This window comes from Cricetulus griseus, chromosome 5 (genome assembly GCF_003668045.3).
Source record: "Cricetulus griseus strain 17A/GY chromosome 5, alternate assembly CriGri-PICRH-1.0, whole genome shotgun sequence".
In the NCBI taxonomy this organism is placed as follows: Eukaryota; Metazoa; Chordata; class Mammalia; order Rodentia; family Cricetidae; genus Cricetulus; species Cricetulus griseus.
Window position 1 is genome coordinate 38863908 of NC_048598.1, and position 24216 is coordinate 38888123.

At 40.5% G+C, this 24216-nt stretch overlaps 3 protein-coding genes across 4 annotated transcripts in view; 1 reads left to right on the forward strand and 2 right to left on the reverse strand.

Annotated features, from left to right (window-relative positions):
* Positions 1-309: 309 nt before the first annotated feature.
* Positions 310-9461, reverse strand: Arpc5 (actin related protein 2/3 complex subunit 5). The gene is made up of 4 exons (XM_027417378.2): positions 9161-9461; positions 7178-7250; positions 4448-4624; positions 310-1662 (listed from the first exon to the last, which is right to left on the reverse strand). Exons 1-4 carry the CDS (start codon positions 9301-9303, stop codon positions 1600-1602), a joined length of 456 nt encoding a protein of 151 aa, XP_027273179.1. The 5' UTR covers positions 9304-9461; the 3' UTR covers positions 310-1599.
* A 244-nt stretch (positions 9462-9705) lies between these two features.
* Rgl1 (ral guanine nucleotide dissociation stimulator like 1) overlaps positions 9706-24216 on the forward strand; it is a 253143-nt gene continuing 238632 nt past the window's right edge. For both annotated transcript variants that reach the window (XM_027417374.2, XM_035445701.1), the window contains exon 1: positions 9706-10151. The gene's annotated coding sequence lies outside the window, so the exon portion shown is untranslated. The remainder of the gene's footprint in view (positions 10152-24216) is intronic.
* Apobec4 (apolipoprotein B mRNA editing enzyme catalytic polypeptide like 4) lies at positions 20481-21515 on the reverse strand. Its single transcript, XM_035445702.1, has one exon. It carries the CDS (start codon positions 21513-21515, stop codon positions 20481-20483), a length of 1035 nt encoding a protein of 344 aa, XP_035301593.1.

The window sequence follows — 24216 nt, forward strand, 5'->3', positions numbered from 1 at the left end:
CAGGTGAGGCCGAGAGCAGAGCTGCTGAGAAGACAGGTGTGAGAAGTAGGTCTGAGGTCTACAAGGGAGAGCTTAGAAGCTGGAGTGACTTTTGCAGCTCCAAGAATTTGGTCCATTTGGTCTCTGACATGTTCTGCTGGCACCTCAGTCACACAGCAGCCTCAGCAGTGCTCTGACATCATTAGTGGCTCTCCTCTGCACCTGTTTCTATCAAGTGACTTTGTACATCCTCCCCTAAGACGGCAGCAGCACCAAACACCCTGCTCCTTAACTAACTGGAGATTTACAAGTATTCAACCAAGAAAAAGAAATTATTCAACACTGACATTTTATTTTCTGAAGTTTATCATAATTTTACAAAACAGAACAAAACAAAAAGCAGGTATCAAAAACAGCAGTTTACAGAATTTCTGCACTGGTTCTCACCTCAGTCAGTGACTCTGGAACTGGCATCTTATGCACAGACTAACCAGGCTGATTCCCTCTTGGCCATGTGCATTCATTCACGTGATTGTTTTGGAACTACTTCATAATAATAACTTTTTACAAGCACCGGTCATTTTTTTGAGAACCAATTTGGTTTGTCCAACAAAGTAAACACATTTTATTTTTTTTCACTGTGTGACATTTTCTTTCTTAAAAAAACACTGAGCTGAAACACAGAATATGTATTTGTTTGGATCAGAACCAAATTTTCTGAGATCCCCATTACCCGAAGAACACTGAAGACGTCATTGGGCATATGAAATATTACAGTGAATACTTGCGTAAATGTCTAAGGCAGCTACCTTATTTCGGAAGAAAGCAGTATTTCATTTAGAGGCTGCTAGAGTTTGAATTACATCAGTTTCAATGTCCTTTCTCTGACTTGGGGTATTTTCCCCAGACAGCCTTATTATCAGAAGGAAAATGTGATGTTTGTGCCAAAGAGGCGCTTGTATTTTGCAAATACATTTATATAGAGCAAGACTCCTTGCTCTGGACCCTGGGTCACCACAAAGAGATTGAGGCCATGATAACTGGATGCTAACAGGAAGTAGCACACTTACATTCACACCATTATCTGGAAGCAAGCAGAAATAAAGCTGGAAATCGGTAGTGGGGCTCACCCACTACTTGCTCTGGAAACACATTTTGCTCAAATAAGGGAAGAGTGGTCCAGTTTTGCAATGTTAATAGCTGCCAGTCTCTCATTTTTAAAAATAAAGATCACTTCCTGACTAGCAATGAGTTAGGAAACTGGCCTCAAATTTGATCAGATCTCTCAGTATTGGTTAAAAATAAAGTAAAACCCTTAAACCAGCAAAAGAGTAAAAATTGCACAATCAAACTTGAATATAAATTACAGAATGGTATACATATTATTGACATGGTTATGAAAGGATCAAACACCCCCCTTGAAACAAAATTTTCTCCACATTATCGAAATTTTCATTAAGGAAACTGATATGTAATTTTCTTCTTTATAAGTATGAAAAAGGAAGCAAGGCAAAGCTGAGAGAAACAGATGCTACCCACAGGGCAGCGGTGCCATTTGGTTGTTTTGGTCTTTGTACCAGCAACTCCCACTTCTGTGAGTGATGTCCAGTTCCAGCTGGACTACACAGTTTTTCTTGCAGTCAACACACGAACAATGGACCCTACCCCTCCAGCAGCAAGTGCCTAAAACAAACCAAACACACAGACAGGGTAATAAAGGGTCAAGTCTCAGATTAGGCAGAATACTGAAATCATTCTAAGCTTCTACTATGTCCCAGGCAGTGCTCAACATGAGACAAATAGTGGTCTTATTATTAGGACTAGGGCATAACAGAAAACAAAGACCAAGGGTTCCTGCCCCCTGTGAACTTACTTCCAAATATACACTGGTCTCTATTCTAGCACACTGTGTCTAAATAATGTTTAAAGATGTCTGCAGCACAATGTTCCTGACTAAAACAGGTGTTCAAATATAAATTCAGGACATTCTCCATCTCCCACCCATATCATGGTCAGGAAAGAACCTTAAGTTGGGACAAGTCACCCCAACTTCCTCTTAGTTTGCAGATTTTCCTCCTAAGGTAAGAAGGTATTACTTAAGAGCTGATGATCTCTAACTTTGAACTTATGAACTTGCATAATTGAGTCATGATTAAATATCAGCAAATTGGAAATTCTGGCTTACTTTTATTGAAAAAATATTTTGAGTACCATTGTGTATTGTGAGGATATGAAAGTAAATAAACATCCTTTGGTCTACTATGAGACAGTTATACAAACAACATTTCGGTATCATGTATGAAGTAGTGTGAGTTATCTTAGGGTGCTACAAAAACAGAGAAAGGGCATATACCTAACCTGACAGCAAAAGATGTTAGGGAAACTTGACAGATTGATACCTGAAAACAGTGTGGAGGTGGGGGGTAGGGTGTATTCAGGGAAAAGCTGAAGCCTAAGAGAAACTGGTACAGGCATCAATGACTGATGAGGATACCTTTGGATTTTACAGATAATGTACCAGTGGCTGGGTAGAGAACAGACTAGTGCAAGGTGAGACTGGTGGCAAGACAGTTAGGATGCTATAGCAGCTATCTTGAGATGCTGGGAAGGGTGCATTAGAGACCTGTACCATCGATGGTCCTGGACCTGTGAGAAAGTCAACTCTCGAGAGGAGACTGGGAAGAAACAGACTTAACACATGGACCACATTCTCACCTACAAGAGCTTTTCCTTCTAGCATTTTTTTTGAGGATTACATGAGTTAATACATTTATAAATGTCTCAGAAGAATGTTTGGACTGTAACAAATTCCCAATCAATGTCACTGTGACCCTGAGGCTATCCTGGACTGCTGTCGGTTGGGCTTTAGAGGTAGGTTCTTCAGCTGCAAACTGAAGACAGAAAGACATGTGCATACCTCAGAGCTACTGAGAAAGAAATGAAATATAAACAAGTGCAGAATCGATCAAACAAAGAGTCCCAAGTGAAATGATCATACAAATTACTGCACGAGTTCCCTTCAGTGAAAGGGTGCTCTGTAATTAGGACGGACACTACACTGGAACACTGTGAGGAATGCCATTCATAAATATTAGCTCTTCTGTAGTGTATGTAAGGTAAAGGGACTCAACTGAAGCCTTTAGTTTTATCTTATATGTGTGTTTTTACTCAGACTTGAGAATGGTTTTAAAAAGTGACTTTGGGGGGCTTGAAGAGATGGCTCACAACGTTCAAAGTGCATCTATGCAAGCCTGGCATGCTGAGCTGGATCTCCACAAAAAGTTGTAGTTAGCATCTGGAATTCCAGCATCTCTATGGGGAGATGTGGCCAGAAGTTCCTAGGCCAGCTACATTTGAAGCATACAGCACAGTAGAAGAAACAAAGAGGAACCCTGCCCGAACAAGGTGGAAGGAGAGGATCCCCTGGAGTTCTGAGAATGTTAGAGAATATGTAGCCCTTTATCTGTTGGATTTTTAATGCCATTGTTTATATTTTTATCATTATAAGAGCTAGGAATGAAAGATTACCTAAAATTACACTTGCTTTGTGTGCATGTGTGTGTGTGTGTATACGTGTACGTACAATGTATGTGTGGAGGTAGCCGTTCCTTCTATCCACCACGTGGGTCCCAGGGAGTGAACTCAGGTTGACAGGCTTGGTGGCAGGAAATTTTACCCACTGAGTCAGCTGGTTCATCTATCTATTGACTTGTTACATAGAACTAACACTAATTTCTTTCCTCTCCGAGACACAGACTCTCAATATAGCATGTTCACTATATAGACCAGTTTGGTCTGGAATGTCTCTCTCCAGAGTGCAGGATTATAGGCATGCACTACCATGCATGGCCAATAACAATTCCTGAAAACCAAACAGCAAAAATACAGTGTTGGGAATCAAACCTTGGGAATGTCAGGCAAGCTCTCTAACCTTTCTCCATGGTCGTTGGCAACGTCTAGTAACTTTCCACTCCTTTGAGCTTGCCTATTTCATATTATTTCACATAAGGAGAAATACCAAGTATTCTTTTGTGTCTGGTTTCATTTAGTACAACATCTTCTAGGTTCATCAATATTGTAGCAAGTATAAAAACTCCATCCCTTTTCATGGATGAATAACTTTCTACCGTTTGTATGTACCATACATTAAGCCTTTCATTTTAGGTTGTTTTTTTTAATTGGTGTAAAAGAAGTCTTGATTTCCATGATTTTCTTTTGAAATTTTTCTTGGGATTCATACCTCAAGTACATAATCAGTTATGTACTAAACATATGCAAATAAATATGCAATGCAAATCAGAATCACTTAAGACCAAGGCTGGTAAGCAAATATGAACTTTTCATTCTCATGCATTTTATTTGCACTAATAAAGATATAGAATCAGGTCTTGTTGTTTTCCAGGTGATAAGAGGTCTTATTCTCTACTACAAAGGAACCAGCTATAAGGACCTGTAGTTTGTAACTTACCTTTTCATGCCACTGTAGTAACATTGCACTGCTATTGTCAGAGGGGCTCTCAAAGCCTTTATAAATATACTTCATTAGGAGGTCCACACCATTCTTATCCAGAGACTGAACAGCCTTTTCAATATCATTAGCTTTAAAAGAGATGAGCACTTTCAAGACAATGCTGCCTGCCCGGTCCTGAGGGTAAATACATAACAAAACATTCAGACACATGTATGCTAGGAACACAATTTTAGAAAGGCCACACTGGAGTGAAATTTGAAGGGTGATTTGGAGGATGTGAAAGAAAACTCTTTGGGAATATGGCCAGTGTTTAGATAAGAACAAGTGCTGTTAGCATGGATTTAAGAGTGTTCAGAATGATCGAAAGACCTGATACGACAGAGCTGAGTGGTGGGAGAAGCAGCAAGGAAGTGAGAGAACAGGACATGAAGACAGAGCACGGGAGGAAGCCTGCAGGCCACACTGCAATGGCTCTGGCTTTCTCTCTAAAACAACAGAGTTTTAAGAGCAGAGACACAATCTGATTCTCATTTTAAGACTATTTTGGCATCTCTGCTGAGAACAGCAATGACAGCAGGAGTAAGATAGAAGCAGGGTGCCCATTAGGGGCAATTCCAAGAACACACGGTGGTTCTGGCTGCCATGACAGGAGAGCTGGAAAGAAGGGAACCCATTCTGCTCACTTGTTTTTGAGACAGGGTCTCACTGTGTAGCCTGGAACTCACTATGTAGACCAGGCTGGCCTTGAACTCACAGAGATCTGCCTGCCTATGCCTCCTGAGTGCTAGGATTAAAGGGCTAGAACACAGTCTTGATAGTACAGAAGGTAGAAGTGGGGATTTACTAATAGACTGATGGGAAAATTTAACAATTTAGTATATCATTTAAAAACTTAAAAAACGCCCAACAAAAGAAGGAAACCGATTTATACAATTCTATTCGGTACTATCTTTCAAAAGTGGTATTTTCTTAAAAGCTCCTGTTTAAAACCATACAAAACTTTTTTAAGTTTCCTAGCTAAGGACATTAGTTCTATCTATGCTCATCTCTAAACTTTCCCTCTGGTAAAGCCTGTTCCAGAAGCAAAGGAATCTCTTTACACATCGTCTAAGCAGAGAGAACACTTAATCAACTCGTTCTACAATTCATTTTTCCTTCTGTTCAGCACACAGTGGTCTCCTCATCATTGCTACTGGCAGGATTTTACAAAACATTTCTACTATCAATGTCATCTTCAGTTTAAAGACTGCAATTTCTCTATTTAGAAAAATACCTTTGTATCTAAAGCTATAAACGCCGCCCCCCCAAAGCTGTCATTGAAAAAAAGAAAAAAAAAGAAAAAAGAAAAAACATTAGGGGTAAAGGGGGAATTTTAATGATGTTCTAACAATTTTTAAAAAGCAAAGAAAGCTTCCCCCCATACAAAGTTTTGTTGCCTTGATAATCACTAATCACTATGCATTTACCTATACTACAATTAGAGTTCTTGAGGTCCTGAGATGTAGACCTGCAGACCACAGGGCTTTGGTGAGCCTGCATTTTAAACAATAAACAACAAAGCAGTTCTATAAGAATCGGTAGAGGACTGACGCAGGGAAGGAAACCACAGAGCTCTTAGGGATTTCACAGTACTTTGTATATTAAAGCCTTAAAAACAATGCTATTTTTGATCTAGCATTTATCTTCCGGGAATTTTAGTGACAGAAATAGTTAAGATTTATCTAAGATTATTCATTTTAGCAGGACAAACTAGGCAATCTAATATACAATAAAAGGGATTGGGTATATATAGAATGTTACATAATGGTGCATTGCAGCTAAAATGCTTTAGAAATAGATTTTTTTTTAAAATTTATTTGACATGCATTGGTGTGAAGGTGTCAGATCATATGGAGCTGGAGTTACAGACAGTTGTGAGCTGCCATGTAGGTGCTGGGAATTGAACCTGAGTCCTCTGGAAGTTAGTGCTCTGAAGCCCTGAGCCATCTCTCCAGCCCCTAGAAATAATCTTATTGCCAAGAAGAGAAGTTCTCAATGGGTGGTGGTAGTGGTGGGACACTCCTTTGATCCCAGCACTTAGGAGGCAGAGGCAGGCAGATGTCTGTGAGTTCGAGACCAGTCTGGTCTACAAGAGCTAGTTCCGGGATAGCCTCCAAAGCCACAGAGAAGCCCTGTCTCGAAACCAACCCTCCCCCCGCAAAGAAAAGAAAATAAGTTCTTGCACATTGTTATACAGTTGAATTATAAGACTTTTTTTTTTTTAAAGAATATAAACCCTTGTAGAAACTCTTTAAGCATGCAGCAATACCAAAGGCAGTAACTGACCCAAGGAAGGAGCATGGTGATCATCTTTTTATGCTTATGATCATATCTTTGTCTTCCATAATATTTAATATTAACATAATTAACAGAACTGATTTCTCCATCCTTTAAATTGACTGTGTTCTACACCACATTATCCCAACTCTACATTTCACTGCTATTTTTTGTAAGATGTTTTTACTTATCAAGAATTTCCTTTTAAACTGGATGTGGTGGCATATGCCTTTAATCCAAGTGGAGGCAGGAGATCTCTGGGAGTTAGTTCTAGGCCAGGTTATACATCTAGACCCAATCTCAAAAGAAAAAAACAATAAACAAAAAATTCACATAGTAAAGTCTTGTGTCAAGGATTTCGGTAAGAACAGTGAGACATGGAAGAGACTAATGCTGTAGCCAGCAACTCACCTTCACTGCCTGACTCTTTGTGTTGATAGGGGGGTTCTTCAGAGCCGCCTGGAGTGCAGCTGTCATGTTTCCTGTAATGACGGTTAAGGGGATAACAACAAAGGACAGCCCCTGCTTTACAGCACTACTGGTTCTTAAGACTTGACTTTCTATAGTAACAAAAATTACTATGGACGTTATGTTCAATATTAGAAACTGCATCCGTTTATTTCCAATATGTCAATCAAAGGTTAAAATCAATTAAGAGAATATAGGAATTATTTTTAAAGCAAAGATACCTTGACCTTGGTCCCATCAAAGAGATTACACTTTCTAGTGAAATACACACAATTGTCTAGATAGGTAGTCAAGAAACCTTATAATTTGCATCAGAATTATTAGGTTACCAGTGGAAGCAGCCTACAAACCAATACCAGCAAACAAAGTATACCATCTTATTTGTGTCTAATTCTTATTGGAAAACAACCCTAAACCTTATATTGAAACTACACTGTATATTACCGAAATGCTGGCTGACTACTCTGGCAATAGGAACGGAACAGGCAATAGCTTAATATTGATGAGCAGGGCTACGGAAGCTGTAATAATCCACATAACCTGTAGGTGGCAGCCTACTTTTTTTTTTTTTTTCCTACAGGTTATTCGAAACTGGGCTGGACCATTCATACCTATTCAATCAGGCTCTGAAAGCACTAGTGAGTTAGCAAGCATGGGAAACGGAAAACCAATCAGACAGTCAGAATAGGCAGTCATTTCCCTAAAAGGAAAACCACAGAGTCACTTGTTCCTCCGTCTGTATGTAGTACAGGGCTGTATCTCCTAGTTATAACGAGAAACTGTATCTTTATATTTTAAGATGGGTTGAGGAAAAAGTAGACTCAACTGATAATGGACACAGAAATAGGAGTCGCCAGAAATTTCCTAAAATACATTATTTTAATAAAATATCACATACCCATCATAAAGATTTTTTTCAAAGAGTAATGCTCACCACTTCTACAGAAAAGGTCTAATAAAAATTACCTACAGTTGGTGATAAACTACTCTCAAGGGTGCATGGTTTTCTAAAGAACACCTTTTTAAAGAAAAAAAAAGCCCAAGTATTTAAATAAGTAATCAAGTTAGTAGCAACTGATGTGAAAGTGAAACCTATATGTATGTTCAATGTTGTAGTTATCACTATTTTTGTTCACTTATTTATTGCTTCATTATAATCCAGTAGAAAATTGACGAGGAAAGAGCTGTATGAACAGACTTAACGAGAGCGATTTTTCTAAAGCTACAATTTGCAACATTTCTATTTTCCTAAGAGATCGATGCAAATGAATTTCAGGGTTATGAATATTCAGATATGCAAACCTAAGGAATCAGGAACTGACAGCCATATATTAATTCGAATGGAAACAATTTCAGAAAAACGATTTTGGTTTCTAGAACCGACTCATCCTCTGTTTTTTATTCACTGGGATTTATCTTAAGGATTTTCAGGGATTCACCACATGCATTCCCTATCTTTTTCCTATTGGCTTTTTTCTTAGCAGTTAAAGGCTCCACGCTTTAAAGGGGAATTTTGGAGAAGAAAACTCCCTTCGCCCTGTGCGAATGAATTATGTGCCAAATCCTTTTCTCTTAACAGTGATGATGATGATGATGAAAAAGCCCATGGGCTGAATGTACCAGGGGCCTCAATACCGGGCTAGGAATTAACTATCTCACCGTTCTGCAAACCACACGCCCGACAGAAAAGCGGACTCCAAGCGGGACGCCCGAGTCCCCACCAGGCATCAATTTCTGGAGCTCAGGTGCCCACTAGGGCGCCGGCCGGTCCCCCGCGAGGGCGCGGCCGCTGGGGCGGCGCACCTGAGGAATCCGGGCGCCCGCAAGTTCGCGAGCACGGCCCCGGGAGCTCCTGCCCTCCATCCCCACCCAGTGCCACGCGTCCGCCCGGCCCCCGACCCCCGATCTCCGCGAGAACAAGGATATTGCCGCAGACAAGAGTCCACCTCGCCCTCGTCGGGCCCGGCCTGGCCATCGCCGCCGTCCTCCTCGTCCACGAACTTATTCTCATCATATTCGTCCACGTCCACCTTCCGGAAGCGGGCCGACGACACCGTGTTCTTCGACATCCCGGATCGCGACGCGACGCTGGCCTTCCCTCCGCGGTGCCTCTTGCCTTTCGCGAGCCCAGCCCGGCGCGGCTCACTTCCCTCTTCCGCTCTGGGGCGTCGCCGGTAGCCGCTGCTTGCTCGCTTCTGGGCCTGCGCGCTAGCCGGGCGCCGCTTCCTCCTCAGCGCCGAGCTGCTCTCCTTCAGCCCCCGCCCCGCCCCCGCGTCCCCGGGTCCCCGGGGTAGCGCGCGTCCGCCAGGGAGCGCGCGGGAAGCACCGCGCACGCGCAGGCCCGCTGCAGGGAAGGGGCGGGGCCGATGAAGGAGGCGGGGGCGGCGGGCGGACAGAAAGCGGCGGGGAGACGCGATTGGCCGCCGGGAACGTCACGTGACACCCGGGAGGTTCCCATAGAAACGCTTTTCTGCGGTCCAGCCTTGCGGGGGGTCTTGGGTTGGAGGCTATGGGCACCTGGGGCGCGTGGCCTGGTCTGCTGCTGCCGCCGCCACCGCCGCCGCTGCTGTCGGTGCCAGAGGCTTGTTGTTGGGGTCCGGTGTGAGGTCTGGGTGACCGGACTCGGGCGTGGGGTGGCATGGACTGGCTGCAGGACCTAGTCCCCTGCAGTCAGCAGGAGTATGAGGCGGAGTGATGCTCCGCTGGGCGCCCAGCACACAACTAGTGATCGAAGCCCTCCCTTCGGACCGAGCGCCGCCAGGGGCTGCGTTCCTGAGCTGAGAGCCCCTTCCCGGGTTTGGGATCCCGCCGCTCTGTCGGCGGGAGATCCCCAAGGACGGAGTCGAGAGGTCACTTCTTACCTGTCAGCGCTGTGTGACAGACAGCATCGCTGCCGGACCTGCAGAATCTAAACTCGGTATTCTCTCCATCCGGAGGGAGGGAAATTCGCCTGGGCCGGAGCTGGGGATGGGTGGCGAAATTGGGGCAAACTTGTAGCATTTTGTAGAATCCGTCATCACATCTTAAAAATAAGTAGTTATTTGGAGCAAGAATGCCAGAAGAGGGTGGGCGAGTTAGGCTCTTCAGTGCTGAGGGAAAACAACATGTGCAAGGATCAATAGGAACTGGACTTTCAAGGTGGATATTTATGGTTTAAGGTTCCTGGGAGCCTGCCTGTGAGTTGTTATAGCCTACATCCCCGTTTGTGAGATCAGAGCTCTTACTGAGGGAGAGGCACTAAGATTGAAGAAATAATAGCTGTGCTCTGTGTATTATACTGTAGTATAAGCATTCATAGAATAAAATTAATTCCGGCGCTTGGCTGTGCCTGCTTGGATGCAGGCTTACCTGGTTTCACAAATAACAGAAGGTTGGATATGGTCCTGTTGAGTTACCCCATCCCTCCTTTGCTGTGCTGTACTGAAAAGAGCAGTGGGCTTGGGATTAGAAAACTGGCTGAAGTCTCAATTTTCTTAATCTGCTTGATTGAGGCACGGTGCTTAATATTTGGAGCCTCAGATTTCTTACTGCAAAAATGGGGCTAATGTGCACTTCACAGGAATGTTCCCAGGGTTCAATACTCGGAAATGCTTCAAAAAGACTCTAAAACTCTGCATATATGTGCGATGTATCATTGGTTTTGCAGAACTAGTTTCATAAATTACACTGATGATATGCCATATTCTATCTCACTGGTGAAAGAGATCCCAATATTCTGAAGGGTAGAGTCTAAGTTTTCTTATGTATCCCCTTTCCCCACGAAAAATAAGTATTCAGAAGATAGTCCGTGCATGCTTGATGAGTTAATAAAATATAAAAGGCAATACAATTTGAGAGCCATGCTGAGAATAGGGAATCAGAAAGAGAAAGATCTCAGGATCAAGCATGTGTTGAATATAGGCATATACACATGTCCAGATATGTGAATGTGTTCATGTAGAGAGAGCACTCTAAATGAAACTCATTCTTTCTCCTTGTGAAGAGGCAATGTGGCATCTCCCTCTAAGTATATCATCTGGTTGACAGCAGTGACATTTCCTTGACTAACATTCACATTGTGAGCTCGTAAAAAACGCTCATGTGTTAAGAGTGCAAAGGCAGAAATACTTACTTTTAAAGTCATTTGCTGACGTATAAGATCATTATTGTGATGATGGCATTATGTAACTTAGAATAACGATTGGTTTAAGTATTTTTTCTGTTTCAATCTTGTGTAACTTCCATAAAAACTACACTGCATATTCTTTTTGATGTTAAAGCTGACTGTACTTTTTGTTCTTTTAAATTGAGATTTTCTTTGAAGAGAAAATTAAATATTAGATGCACTGTTGAGTGAAAATGGAAACAAGGATTTAAGAGCTAACGTAGCCCTAATCTCAAGTCTTAGTTTTTCCTATTGTCTTACTTGGATAATTTCTCTTATTTTAGAACTGGGGAAGAATTCTGGGGTAGAAATCATCTTAATGGAACAGTGAGGAATAAAAAAAATCAGTTGTTCAAGGATGTAATTATCTTGATTGCTGAATTTTGGTCCCTGTGTGAATTGTGTTAAATGGGACAGTGTTTTTTTGTTGCTGTTGTTTGCTTGCTTGCTTTGGTTTTCTGTTTTTCTTTTTAAGTAGCGCTTCCTCGTGAACTAAGTGCCTAGGATGTAGTGGGTAGTCAACACTGCTAATAAGTCTATTAATGATCTCACAAATTAATTCAAAAGTAACATTTAAAAATTGAGCATTTTATTAATGGATACATTACTTCCTTACCTCTCATTGTCCAATATTTAACTCTTTACAAGATTTAAAGGAAATGTTTGTGTCTGAAGAAACCTGTTCTTAATTTATGTTTTAATTAGAAACAGCACAGTATTCTTTCTTGTAAATCGTAAATTTTTACTGTTACTCATGATACTTAATTGATCCTAGGTAATTTTGTTCTCTTTGACTTTTTCAAATGATTGCTTTCCTCTCATACAAAGGGTTTGCTTGGTTTAAGATGTATTCATTATGCAAATAACCAGGTTGTCGTCAACGTTAAAGGAGACTGAATCTTAATTTCCTGAGATTTTACTGCTGCATTTGTAACTCCTTATTTTTGTGATGTTGCAAAGAACCAAGGATTAGGGCCAGTGAGCTGGCGCAGCTGGTGAAGGTCCTTGCTGTGACAAGCAGAGTTCAGTCACTGGGACCGATGTGATGTCAGGAGAGAGCCAACTAGAACGAACATGCACAATGTGGCTTGTGTAGTTAAGTGTGTATGTGTATCCCCCACTCCCATGTATGTTAAGAAGAAAGGGTCAAGGACCTAATGAAGTTGTCTTATGAGGTCGTTTTTTTAGGTATCTTAAGCCAAGTACTCTACCTTCTCTGTGCTTTTTCCCTCACAAACTCTTGCCACCAAATATTAAAAAAAAAAAAAAAACAATTCCTTGAGCCCTGGAGCACAACACTATTGTTTTTTATTGTTTGAAGTTAGAAATGAACGTTAAAGTTGAGGATATAGCTCAGTGGTAGAGAGCTTACATTTACTTGTATATGCATGATGCTTTGGGTATAATCCCTAGTGCCTTAAAACAAAAAGTGAACTTTGTTAATCAAATATGTCAAGCTTGTACTACAATATAAAAGAAATGAATTCCACTTCTGGTAATAATAGGTTAATACCATTGTTCTCAACATAATCCCTCAGTATAAAAGTTTTAGCATGTTTTACATATGCTTTGCTGTAGTTTGATGTTTCTACAAATACACAAATCAACTTGTATTGTGAGGAAACCACACCCTTCAAAATTCGTTTTCTTTGATTGGCTCTAGTTTTACATGCTTTTATGATTATACAGTGAAGTATAATAGAGAGTTTAGTGATTTAATTGTGGAACCTTTATATATTAGTACATACAAGATTTTAACTAATTATCAGTTTGTACTCTTAAGTATGTTTGTATACAAGAGTATATGAATGCTAGCATATGTGTGTACATGTGGGAGGTCAGAGGTCAATGTTGGTTGTCTTCCTCTATTCCTCTCCACTTTATGTAAATATTTTTGAAACAGGGTCTTTTATTGAGCTTGGAACTCACCAGTTCCACATGACTATTTAGACAGTAAGTCACAGGGATTCTTTTGTCTCTGCCTCCCGGTGCTGGATTATAGGCTCATGCTCCTACCTCAGTTTTTATGTGGGTGTTGGGGTCTAAATCCAGGCTCTCACGCTCGAGCAGCAAGCAGTTTATCAACTGAACCATTTCCCCAGAAAGACTCTTGTCTTCCAGAGAAGAGCTTAGCTGCAAAAGGATAAACCTTGTTTTTTTAAACATTGTAGAGAATGAGATACTAACTTTTTTATGATGATATATGGATTTGAAAATACATTATTGGGGTTGGAGAGATGGTTGAGCAGTTAAGAGTATGTACTGTTGTTTTATTTGGTTTGTTTTTTGTCATGTGTCGTCCCCCTCCTCCCACAGGGGATCCAAGTTTGGTTCCCAGCTCTCACATCAGGTGTCTCGAATCCCACCAGCTCTAGGGTATTTGACATCTTCTGGAATCTGTGGACACCTTTAGTCACATGTGATATATGTGATCTAGTGTGATCTCTGACTGAGTTGGCATAGAGATCAGCAGGCTATACAGTACATGTGACGTCTCCCCCCCCCCCCAAAGATGGGTTCTATTAAGTGGAAGCTAGGGAGGGAGAGTCTAGGATAATCATTCTGGGGGGTTTGGGTGAGGTCTGTCTCTATAGCAAAAGGTAGGTGAGGTCTGCTATCAGAGAGAGCAAAAAAGGTCATTAGGTCATTAACAATATCCACAACCAGCTTTCTGTGAGGGAAAACAGATATTTTATCTCCTCCATTGAGGAGAGGGCCTGCATGTTTAACATTCCTGGTTTCCCTAGTGATCTGTGGGTAAAAAGACCTTTGTACCCCAACATTCTTACTATTAACTATGTGAACAAAGTATTAAAAATCAACCCTTTTCTCCTTTAATCTGATTATTAAAAATACTAGCAACACAGCTTTGTTACAGAAAATAAATTCCAGGCTAGGGAGATAGCTCAGTCAAGCTTGTACTACAATATAAAAGAAATGAATTTCACTTCTGGTAATGATAGGTTAATACCATTGTTCTCAACATAATCCCTCAGTATAAAAATTTTAGCATGTTTTACATATGCTATGCAAGCAAGAGGGACTGAGCTCAATTCCCAGAACCCATGTAAGGAGCTAGGGATAATAGAATGTGTTTGTAAATCCCCCGTGTAAGGGAGATGATACAGGCAGATTGCTGGGGAGTAGGAGTAAACCAGCGTGGCCAAATCCATGAGCTTAGGCCAGTGAGGGGCCCTGTTCCCCTTATCCCACAGTGGAGTCAGGGCTGGAGAGATGGCTCAGAAGTTAAGGGTGCTTATCTCTTTCGTAGAGGACTCGAGTTTGGGTCTAAGTGGGGTAGCTCAGAACGGCTTGTAACTCTGGTTCCAGGAGATCTGACACCTCTGACCTCTCTCTCTCTCTCTCTCTCTCTCTCTCTCTCTCTCTCTCTCTCTCTCTCTCTCTCTCTCACTCACACACACACACACACACACACACACACACACACACACACACATAAAATATTTTAACAAGCAGAACTTACAAATCCAAAACACCTGAGACTGACCTCTGGCCTCCACCTGCAATGTACACATGTGCATGAGCAGTGGTCCTCCATGTGTTCCTGCACATACAAGCAAACATATCCACCAGCACAGCTACATGCCCCCCCCATCATTTGACAGATCTGAACCGCTAGACCCATTAAACATTAACTCCCCACTTTCTCCCGCCTCCAGCACCTGACAAATAGCCAATTCCCAGGAATTGGTGTTACAGATGGTTGTGAGCTGCCATGTGGGTGCTGGGAATTGAACTTGGGTCCTCTGTAAGAACAACCAGTGTTTTTTGTTGTTTATTTATTTATTTTTGAGATGGGGTTTCTCTGTGTAGCTTTGGAGCCTGTCCTAGAACTTGTTATGTAGACTAGCAGGCTGACCTTGAACTCACAGAGATCCTCCGGCCTCTGCCTCCCGAGTGCTCGGATTAAAGGCATGTGCAACACAGCCTGGTCAGCCAGTGCTCTTAATAACTGGACCATCTTTGTAGCCCCAAGGTTCCATTTTACATAACAAATACTACATTTTGTTTACCCACTCATGTGTCAAAGGACACTTGGTTTATTTTCTTATAGCTTTGGGGGTAATGTGTTATTGTAAACATGTGATCCTAAATTCCTCAAGTCTTTACTTTTGGACCTTAGAGGTATATAAAAAAGTGAATTTATATGATAGTTTTGTTTGCTTTTAATTTTAACAAATTTTAAGTGCTATAAGTCCACATCCCATTTCTTTGGATGCCCTATTTGGTACACCACAGAATCAGATAATCCTGGGGTCTATGTTGGTGTGTGGTGATGGTTGAAGGGGAGTAGTGTGGGTTAAAAGCCACCACCTGAGATTTCCCAACCTAGGTTGTGCAGGCCACTTGGCTTCCCGAGTCTAGAAGATGGCTCTAGTCAGTATAGTTTGAACAGAATTGCTGAGAAGTCACAAGGAGGTACTGATGACCACTGGGTTTCCCAGACATCACACACCATTAGGGAAGTGCTAAAGAAAAGAACATGGGCTCTGCAGTCAGACATGAACTTGACTGTCAGCTCAGTCATCAGGATTTGATACTCAGGCCAACACAAATTCTCTGTGGTACTATCTTTTTAGGTATTATAATAACACGCGCTTCATAGGATTATTGGAGGGATTGAATGAGTTAATATGTAAGTGCCTTAAATACCTGACATAAAACTCCTTAGAACCTTGAAGATGAGATGAATAGTATTACATTATTCTATGAACTAAACTTTTTGTTATACTATATGTACTATGAGTCAAAAAATGCATGGCAGAGGTCTGGCAAGATAGCTTACTCGTTAAAGGCTGAGGCGCATACATGCACACATGAAGTCAAGGTATGTAGCAGAAATGTAAAGAAATGAGATTTGCTCTCAGGTCAAGTCAGTAGGATTAGACTGTAATTTGATGGAACTTATTGAATATCAAGAAAGATGGGTGTGGTGCCTCATACCTACAATCCCACATTCAGGAGGCTGATGCAGGAAGATCGCCTTGAGCTGGAGGCCCCTGGGCTACATAGTCACCACTAGAGTATCCTGGGTTACAGAGTGAGAACTTGTCTCAAACAACATTGTCAATAGAAAATCAATATTTTAGACACAATAGGAGTTGACTATAGACTTTGTGTTGTCTCTTACAGGCTGCATCTACCAAACACTTAGAAGACAGAAGCTCTTGTACATGCCTCCTTGTTCCATCCCAAATGGCAGATGCCTATCTCCATGCAAATGCAGAATCAGATAGTACAGACATTTAACTCATACAGTTAACTGCTTGAATCCTCATTTAAATCCAGCGAGCTTCTTATATAATAAATATACATAGGAAGACTATAAGCTGGATGATTTAAATATTTGTGTGCATATCCAGATGTAAATCTCACTGGAAATCAATTCATTAGCTGTCTTTATATGTTACTCTTGGGAGCTTTGTAAATCTGTCTACCCATGACCTAAATCCATTCCTTTCATATCGACTACATAGGTAATTGTGTCTACAAAACTGAGAGTCAAACTCTGAACCAGACTGAAGGTAGTGTCTTTCCATTCACCTATTGGTTTCTTGGATGATACCCTCATGTCTTTTTTTTCAGATCTGTGTCACAAACTGGTTTGATATGTTGTCTTCTATTTTACTTATTTGGAACTTTCTTGTGTGTGATGGAAGTGATGTATTTTTTTTCCTGAGACAGAGTCTCTCTATATAGTCCTGGCTGTTCTGAAACTCTCTATGGAGACCAGGCTGACCTTGACCTCACAGAGTTCCACCAGCTTCTTCCTCTTGAGCCACTGTGCCTGACTGGTAATGATATTCTTAAACATCTTAAGCATCTTAATCCATTGTCATTTTGCTGAAGAGGGCCAGAACTTCTAAACTTCTCACACTCGCCATCTCTAGGCCAGCCATGCATGACCAGGAACCCACTGTGTAGAGCTCACATCTTGGAAAAGTTGCTTTGTTGATATTTTCTTAAAGGAGGTGGAACTCAAAATGAGCAATCTCAGGAATCTAGTTCAGTTAGGAGAATGCTTGCCTAGCACGAACAAGGTCCTGATTTCAATAATGAGTACTCCATAAACTGGGTGTGGTGGTGCATGTCTTAATTCCAGTGCTTGGGAGGTGGAGGTGGGGGTATCAGGAATTCAGGATCATCTCTGCCCTTACTCCTTGCTTTTACAGATAAGGAAACAGATTACTTTAGACCACTTTTTTTGTTTTGTTTTGTTTTAGAAAAGTCTCACTATGTAGCCCACACGTGGCTAAGGGAATACATTTTCTTCTGTAAAGCTTTATTGTATTGTCTTGAATTTAAGGCTTGTCATTTACATTCTGTTACAGGCTGTGGTAGTTTAAATGTAATTGGCCTCCATAATCTTGTAGGGAGTGGTACTATTAGGGGATGTGGCTTTTGTTGGAGTGGGTGTGGGCTTGTTGGAGGAAGTGTGTCACTGTGGGGGTGGGCTTTGAGGTTTCTTATGCTTGGGATACCACCCAGTGTGAGTTGACTTCCTGCTGCCTTCTGGTCAAGTTGTAGCCAGCACCCTGTCTGCCTGCATGTTGCCATGCTCCCCATCATAATGATAACTGAACCTCTGGAACAGTGAACAAGGCACTTCAATTAAATATTTTCTTTATAAGACTTGCTGTGGTCATAGTCTCTTCACAATGAAAACTCTGACACAGGCCTATCTGATTAGTAATAAAATGTAATGGTCAAGGGCACTTCTCTTTCCTATAGTTCTGTCAACATTCTCTCCTCTGCTCTCTCTCTCTCTCTCTCTCTCTCTCTCTCTCTCTCTCTCTCTCTGTCTCTGTCTCTGTCTCTGTCTCTCTCTCTCTCTCTCACTCTCTCTCTCTCTCTCATAGCCCAGGCTGGCCTCAAACTTGTGATTCTTCTGCCTTTCTCAGCAAATCCTACAAGTGTGTGGCACCACAACTGGACAACTGGTTCCTCTCTTATTATATACCATTAAAATCCAAATACGTATTTGAAACTCAAATTCATAGATTCCAGACAATTGGTGTCTTATGGCTGCTGTAGTCTACTTCACCACTTTGAAGACTGGTTTTATGGCAATGATTTTTATCTCTTTAATTTGGCAGAAGAGGTGCTATTGAATCAAATTCAGGACCTTACAGTGTTAGGCTTGTATTATGGAGTTAGATTCTCAGCCTTGGCGCTATCCTTATAATACTCAGAATTGGTGTCTTTTTTCCCCCCAACATAGCATTCCAATTTGTGGACATAGGATTTCATAATTTAATGATAAACTTCAACATATCTCTTTAAACAGTAGTTACTGTATATCCATGATAAAATTATATTCAATTATTTTGATCAAAATCTGCAGTCTAACGACAGAAATTTTCTTTATATATTCATGTTTATTTTAATCACAATTTAAATTTTTATTCCTAAGACAGTTCTTTTTCTTTCTTATCTCCTCCTTCCCCTTCATGGAATGTTATGGGATTTAATGTTAATATTAGCATATTACCTTCTTAGGGTAGCATGACTTTGTTTGGAGATTTTATAGTCAGTCTCGACTCTATATGTAATAGGAATTTGCATTTGAATGCACTTTTTCTATAGTATGTATTTACATAGTTCCAAGGGAGAAATGAAGCAGCAAATGTGGGTTATAATAAGCAAAATAATTTTATTTAAGTGGCTCAGAGGGTTAGTCAAGGAAAAGTTCTTTAAAAGAAGTATGTTTTGAAGAATTTAAGAGAAGGTACATATATATATATATATATATGCACAGAAGAAGAGGTCAGAAAAAAGGAAAGAAATACACATTCATTTTGCACCTGGGAGCCTTAATAGAAGAGGGATAATGGTAACACACAACCGAAGGCGTGGAGGGTGGTTAAGGGGGCACCTGCCTAGAGTGGGTAAAGGATTTGGGGCACAGTGATTGGTGAGTTTATTAAGATGGAGAGTCAACTGTGCTACCTACATTTTGAGTGGATATTGTGTTATATGTTACAGGAGAAAGAAGAGAGAGAAGGAGGGAGAGAAAAAAAGAGGAGGGGGAAGAGGGAGGGAGGGAGAGAAACTTGATTTGGCCTACCCTGTAGGAAACTGGTATCTTGATGAGATAAGGAAATAAAGAACTTTGGAAGCCATCAAGAGTGGTTTGGAGTTTGGTATAGTATGTGATGGAGGTTGGTATAGTAGGTTATGGAGTGAGCCTTTGAAGATTCTCACACACCATCCTGCTTCTATGATTTACTTGGGAGAGAGAGCTCTGAGTCAGAAAGATCAAACTGAGTAGCTGGCTAGGTTTCAAAAAAAATCAATTTTTTTTGTAGTCATATGTAATCAATTTGCAGAAGAGCTTTTACTGACACAAAACAATTTTGAATCACTTTCAAAAAAAATGGGCTGCCCAAAACTCTTCCAACCATAGTCAACAATCAGTGGAAAATCCACCACTTTGCCCCTGAGATGGCACTTGATGTCAGTGCCTTTGGGTGCGCTCTAATTTTACAGGGTATTTTTATACTGAATCCAGTTCAGAAGTTTTTTTTTTTTTATTCCATGTCATTTTTGGAAGTATGATGTGGGTAGGATAGAGTAGAGACACTCCTTTTCTGCCTCAAAACATTTATTTTGGGCCTGGAGAGATGGCCTAGCCCTTAACAGTATTGGCTCAACTTCCAGAGGACCTGGGTTCAATTCCCAGCTTATAACCATTTATAACTTCAGTCTCAGGGGATCTGATGTCCTCTTCTGGCCTCCATCTGTACACTCATGATGCAAGACATATATGCAGGCAAAATATCCATACACACACAAATAATAAACTAACCATTTAAAAGCATTTATTTTGTTAGTTACTTTTAGAAAGAGAAATAAAGTTGCTTATGCCAACATTTTGGATTATGTTGAAAATTGTGTCACTTACAGTAGTTGTTATAGTAAATAATCAGGTTTTGCTTTTATTACATCAGTTTATCACCATCTCAGATAGAACTAGGAGAGAGACTATCCAATTTTTTTTATTACCTGGCTACTAAATACTTTGGCAAATGTTATGCTTGATAAGATAAAGTTTATTTCTTCCATTTCTGTTTGTTCTTTTCATTTGCCTCTTTGCTGCCTCCAGACCCATCTGTGGCTTGCAGTCATGGGCTTGCCTGAGAGAGATTCCCTAAGGTCTTTGGCCTTTGATGATGACAGTTGTGGCATATTCAAGTGTCTTACCACATTTCTGGGTTTCTGTGGGTTTTGACTCACAAGGATTGGTGGTAGTTCTCTGTAAGGCACCAACATGGAAACTACAGAAGTACTGGGACCCTGACTCAGTTTGGCTTGTCCAGGATCAGCATTGTTTAAGGGGTAGTTTTCTAAAGTTGCCCAAACCTTTCTGCTCTGCCTCTCTCTTTCCTGCCTCAGAAGAACATTGATAAAATAAGGCTTTACTCCTGTTATGGAGTTTATTTCATAAGCATTGTACCTGTCAACCAGTATTCTCCCTGAGGTAAAGGGCTGGAGAACACCTGGGACACAACTAACAAAATTTTCAAGAATACAATGCCAAATGTCACCACTTATTGGATTCAAAGTGACCTGGGGCCATAAGCTGGCCAGGCTCCGAAGAGCCTCACGGTTCCGTGCTGAGGTAGGAAATTGGTTTTCAGTATGATAGAGCTGAGAAAAGAAAATATTAAGAGTGATATCTGGATACATCATCAGGAAAGTATACATTTTGCTGATGCAGTAATGGCTAGCCTCATTACAAGGGGAGTGGTTGGAATACAGAATGATATGTCTAATGTTGCTGTTATAAGATATGACTGAGTCAAGGTAACCATTCTTCTCAAATAACATTGATTCTGGGTGGCTAAGATTCCCAGTGCAGTTGCTAGCATGGCCCTTTTGTATCAGGTTCCAAGAGGAACTTCTCAGCTCGTAAAATGTGAGGTGTTTTATTTGAGGGTATGTTGACCATGGGAATCCAAAAATCCGCTGAAATTCTGTGTAGGGAACTCTTGCCTCTTCTCCTGTCCGAATGTGGTAAGGGCAGTTGGTGCAATCTAGAGAGAAGCTTAGCCAGAAATAAGGTTTGACAATTGTTCCATCATCTGTTAGATACTCCTCATACAGGGGCTCCATTGCTGATTTTATTATCTTCTAGCTGCAGATCTAAACAAAGAAGAGAAATTAAAAACTAGCAGGAAAAACTGAAAACAATGCATAGGTTTTCTAAGCCCTAGTGTCCTGTATAATCACACAATCTCTATTGAAACACAGAGCCTAAAAGTGAGATATATGAGTAGATTATAGAGTTTAAGATTTATTCTTCATCATTGAGACTGTGATAGGTGATGGTGAGGGAGACTAGAGAGAAATACAGATTGCAGCTTTACCTGTTTCATGGATTCCCTGTCTGTACAGCAAATGGGTTAACAGTAAGTGCTAGACACAAACTGCCTACATTTAAGGCTGTGCTGTTCTGCATTCCAGCTTAGTGGTCTTTGGTTACATCCTTTAGCCTCTGGAGCCACAGCATCTTTGTCTGCAAAGATCATTATAGTACCTACTCATAAGGTTGTCTTGGGACTTAATAATATCATACATATAATAAATATCAAATGCTTTACTGTGTACCAGACAAGACTCAACCAAAATTAGCTTAGTGGCAACAGTACAAATCCCATATCATCTTGGTGATTCCTACTTGTAGCCTAAAGAAAGAAGCAGGCTTTTGTTTTGTTCATGATTTCTTCCCTTTACTCTTATCTGAATGTGGTAGTGGCTGGTATATACCCATATATATGAAATGAGGGTTTTGAGTGTGCTTGCCTTTTGAGTGAGCTGTTTCTTAAAACATTGGCAGTGACTTGAAGATGCTATTTTTTTTTTTTCAGAATTGGCTCATAGGAACAGTTTTGCTCAGGGTTTGAGACTTCTAGAAGTACCACTTGTGTATTGTTTGGCTTGTGGGCATACCTTCACTCATATCTAAGGGTTTATTTTCAGTTGGTGGGCCTTGTTAGAGGAGTTTCAAAAATTAGTCTAATGCAAACAACATACTGTTGCTTTAGAATATAGAACATTAGTGGTTCCTGGGCAGTCCAATTCCAGATGTTGAGATCCTTAAGTAATGGCCATTCTTTAAAAAATAATTCTCAAATTATAATTATTGTTTTACCTGGGGTATTATGATGTAGTTGTTAAAGCATTTTAAAGTCATATGTGAGTACTACGTGTTTCTTGTGGAGAATAATTGCCTGTACTGATACAGAAAAAAGGGAAACTCATCAGTTTGTGCCCATTATATTACATTTACTGATTTTAGGTTTGTTTTTCCAGTCTCTCTCTCTGTATGTTCTGTATTCCACAGGTCATGTTTTATACCCTTATTTCATTTGTAGTACATCATAGAATTTTCCTCTGTTATTAAAATTACCTCAAAAAGCAACATTCATGGTTACTTAGAATTTTACTATAACTATAAAATCCAAGTTTTTTTGCCTCTTTTAAATATTAACAAGATCTTGATGAATATTTTTATAAGTAAATTGTTTTCTATGTCTGATTCTTTTCATTTAGGGTATATTATTATTAAGTCATAGCATTAGGCTGGCTTTGTCCATTTGCTTCCTAGAAAAGCTAATTAGTCTTATTGAGCCCCAGTGGTAATTATGGCTTTGCTGGTTTGAGAAGTGTGCACTGGTATCATTTGGTTGTTGTGATATACACCTTTTCTATCCAAGCATATAATATACTTTGGGCATTCCCCAATGCTGTTATTTACTTGCACCAAATTCTATGTTTTTATGTGGCGAGTTTAACTTTTGTTGTTGAAAAATCCCTTTTTGTTAAGCATGATTAAACAGTCCTCAGACTTTTTCTAGTACTTATTTATTGATTGATCAGTCATATTACTGGGGAAGTGCTACCACTAGCTAAAGACCCAACCTTTTTCAGATTCTAGTTTATTGGGGGGGGGTGAAGATTTGAGACAAAATCTCCTATAGCTCAGGCTGGTCTTGAAATTGATTGTCAAATTCAAGTCAAGAATGACCTTGAACTCCTGACCCCACCGACTCTGCTTCCCAGGTGCTGTGATTGTAGGCATTCACCATCATTCCAGACACCACTTTAAAAAAAAATTGATACAGTGTATCTTTAAGTGGTTCCTGTTGGCCTTGAACTTAATATATGTGGCCCAGGCTAGCCTTGAATTTATAACCCTCTTGTCTCAGCCTCCTGAGTGGTAGAGATTGCAGACATGTACCACAGATGAAGTTTATGTGTATGGTTTTGTTGTTTACATATAACTCTGCCGAGACAGAAGAACAGGTAAAGAAGAAAATACAGTAAACTCATCATTTCAATCAAAATATATTTTCACTTAGACTTTGAAAAGTGAAAAATATGTTTGCTTTAATGGCTTCACAGCTCAGTTACTCATTATTGTGCCTCATATGGAAACATTTTAATGCTATGTCTTTTTGGTTTATTTTATTTTCTCTGTGTGTTATATGTGTATACTTGTATGTGGGTGTGTGTTCAACTGGCTTGCTCCTGTGGAGGCTAGAGATTGACTTCATGTATTTTTCTTTATTGATCTTAATTTTAAATTTTTTTTGAGATGGGTCTCTTCCTGTGCCTAGAACTTGCAGCTTCTATGCTTTCTGCTGTGCTGGCTAGCCAAAAGCCCCAGGGATCTGACTGTCTTTGCTTTCCATCATGCTCTGGGTTCACGAGTGGGAGCCTCCATGGTTGACTTTATACGTAAGTCTTGGGTGTCCAAACTTATGGTCTCAGGCTTTCATAGTACTTTACCCATTGAGCTATTCTCCAGCAA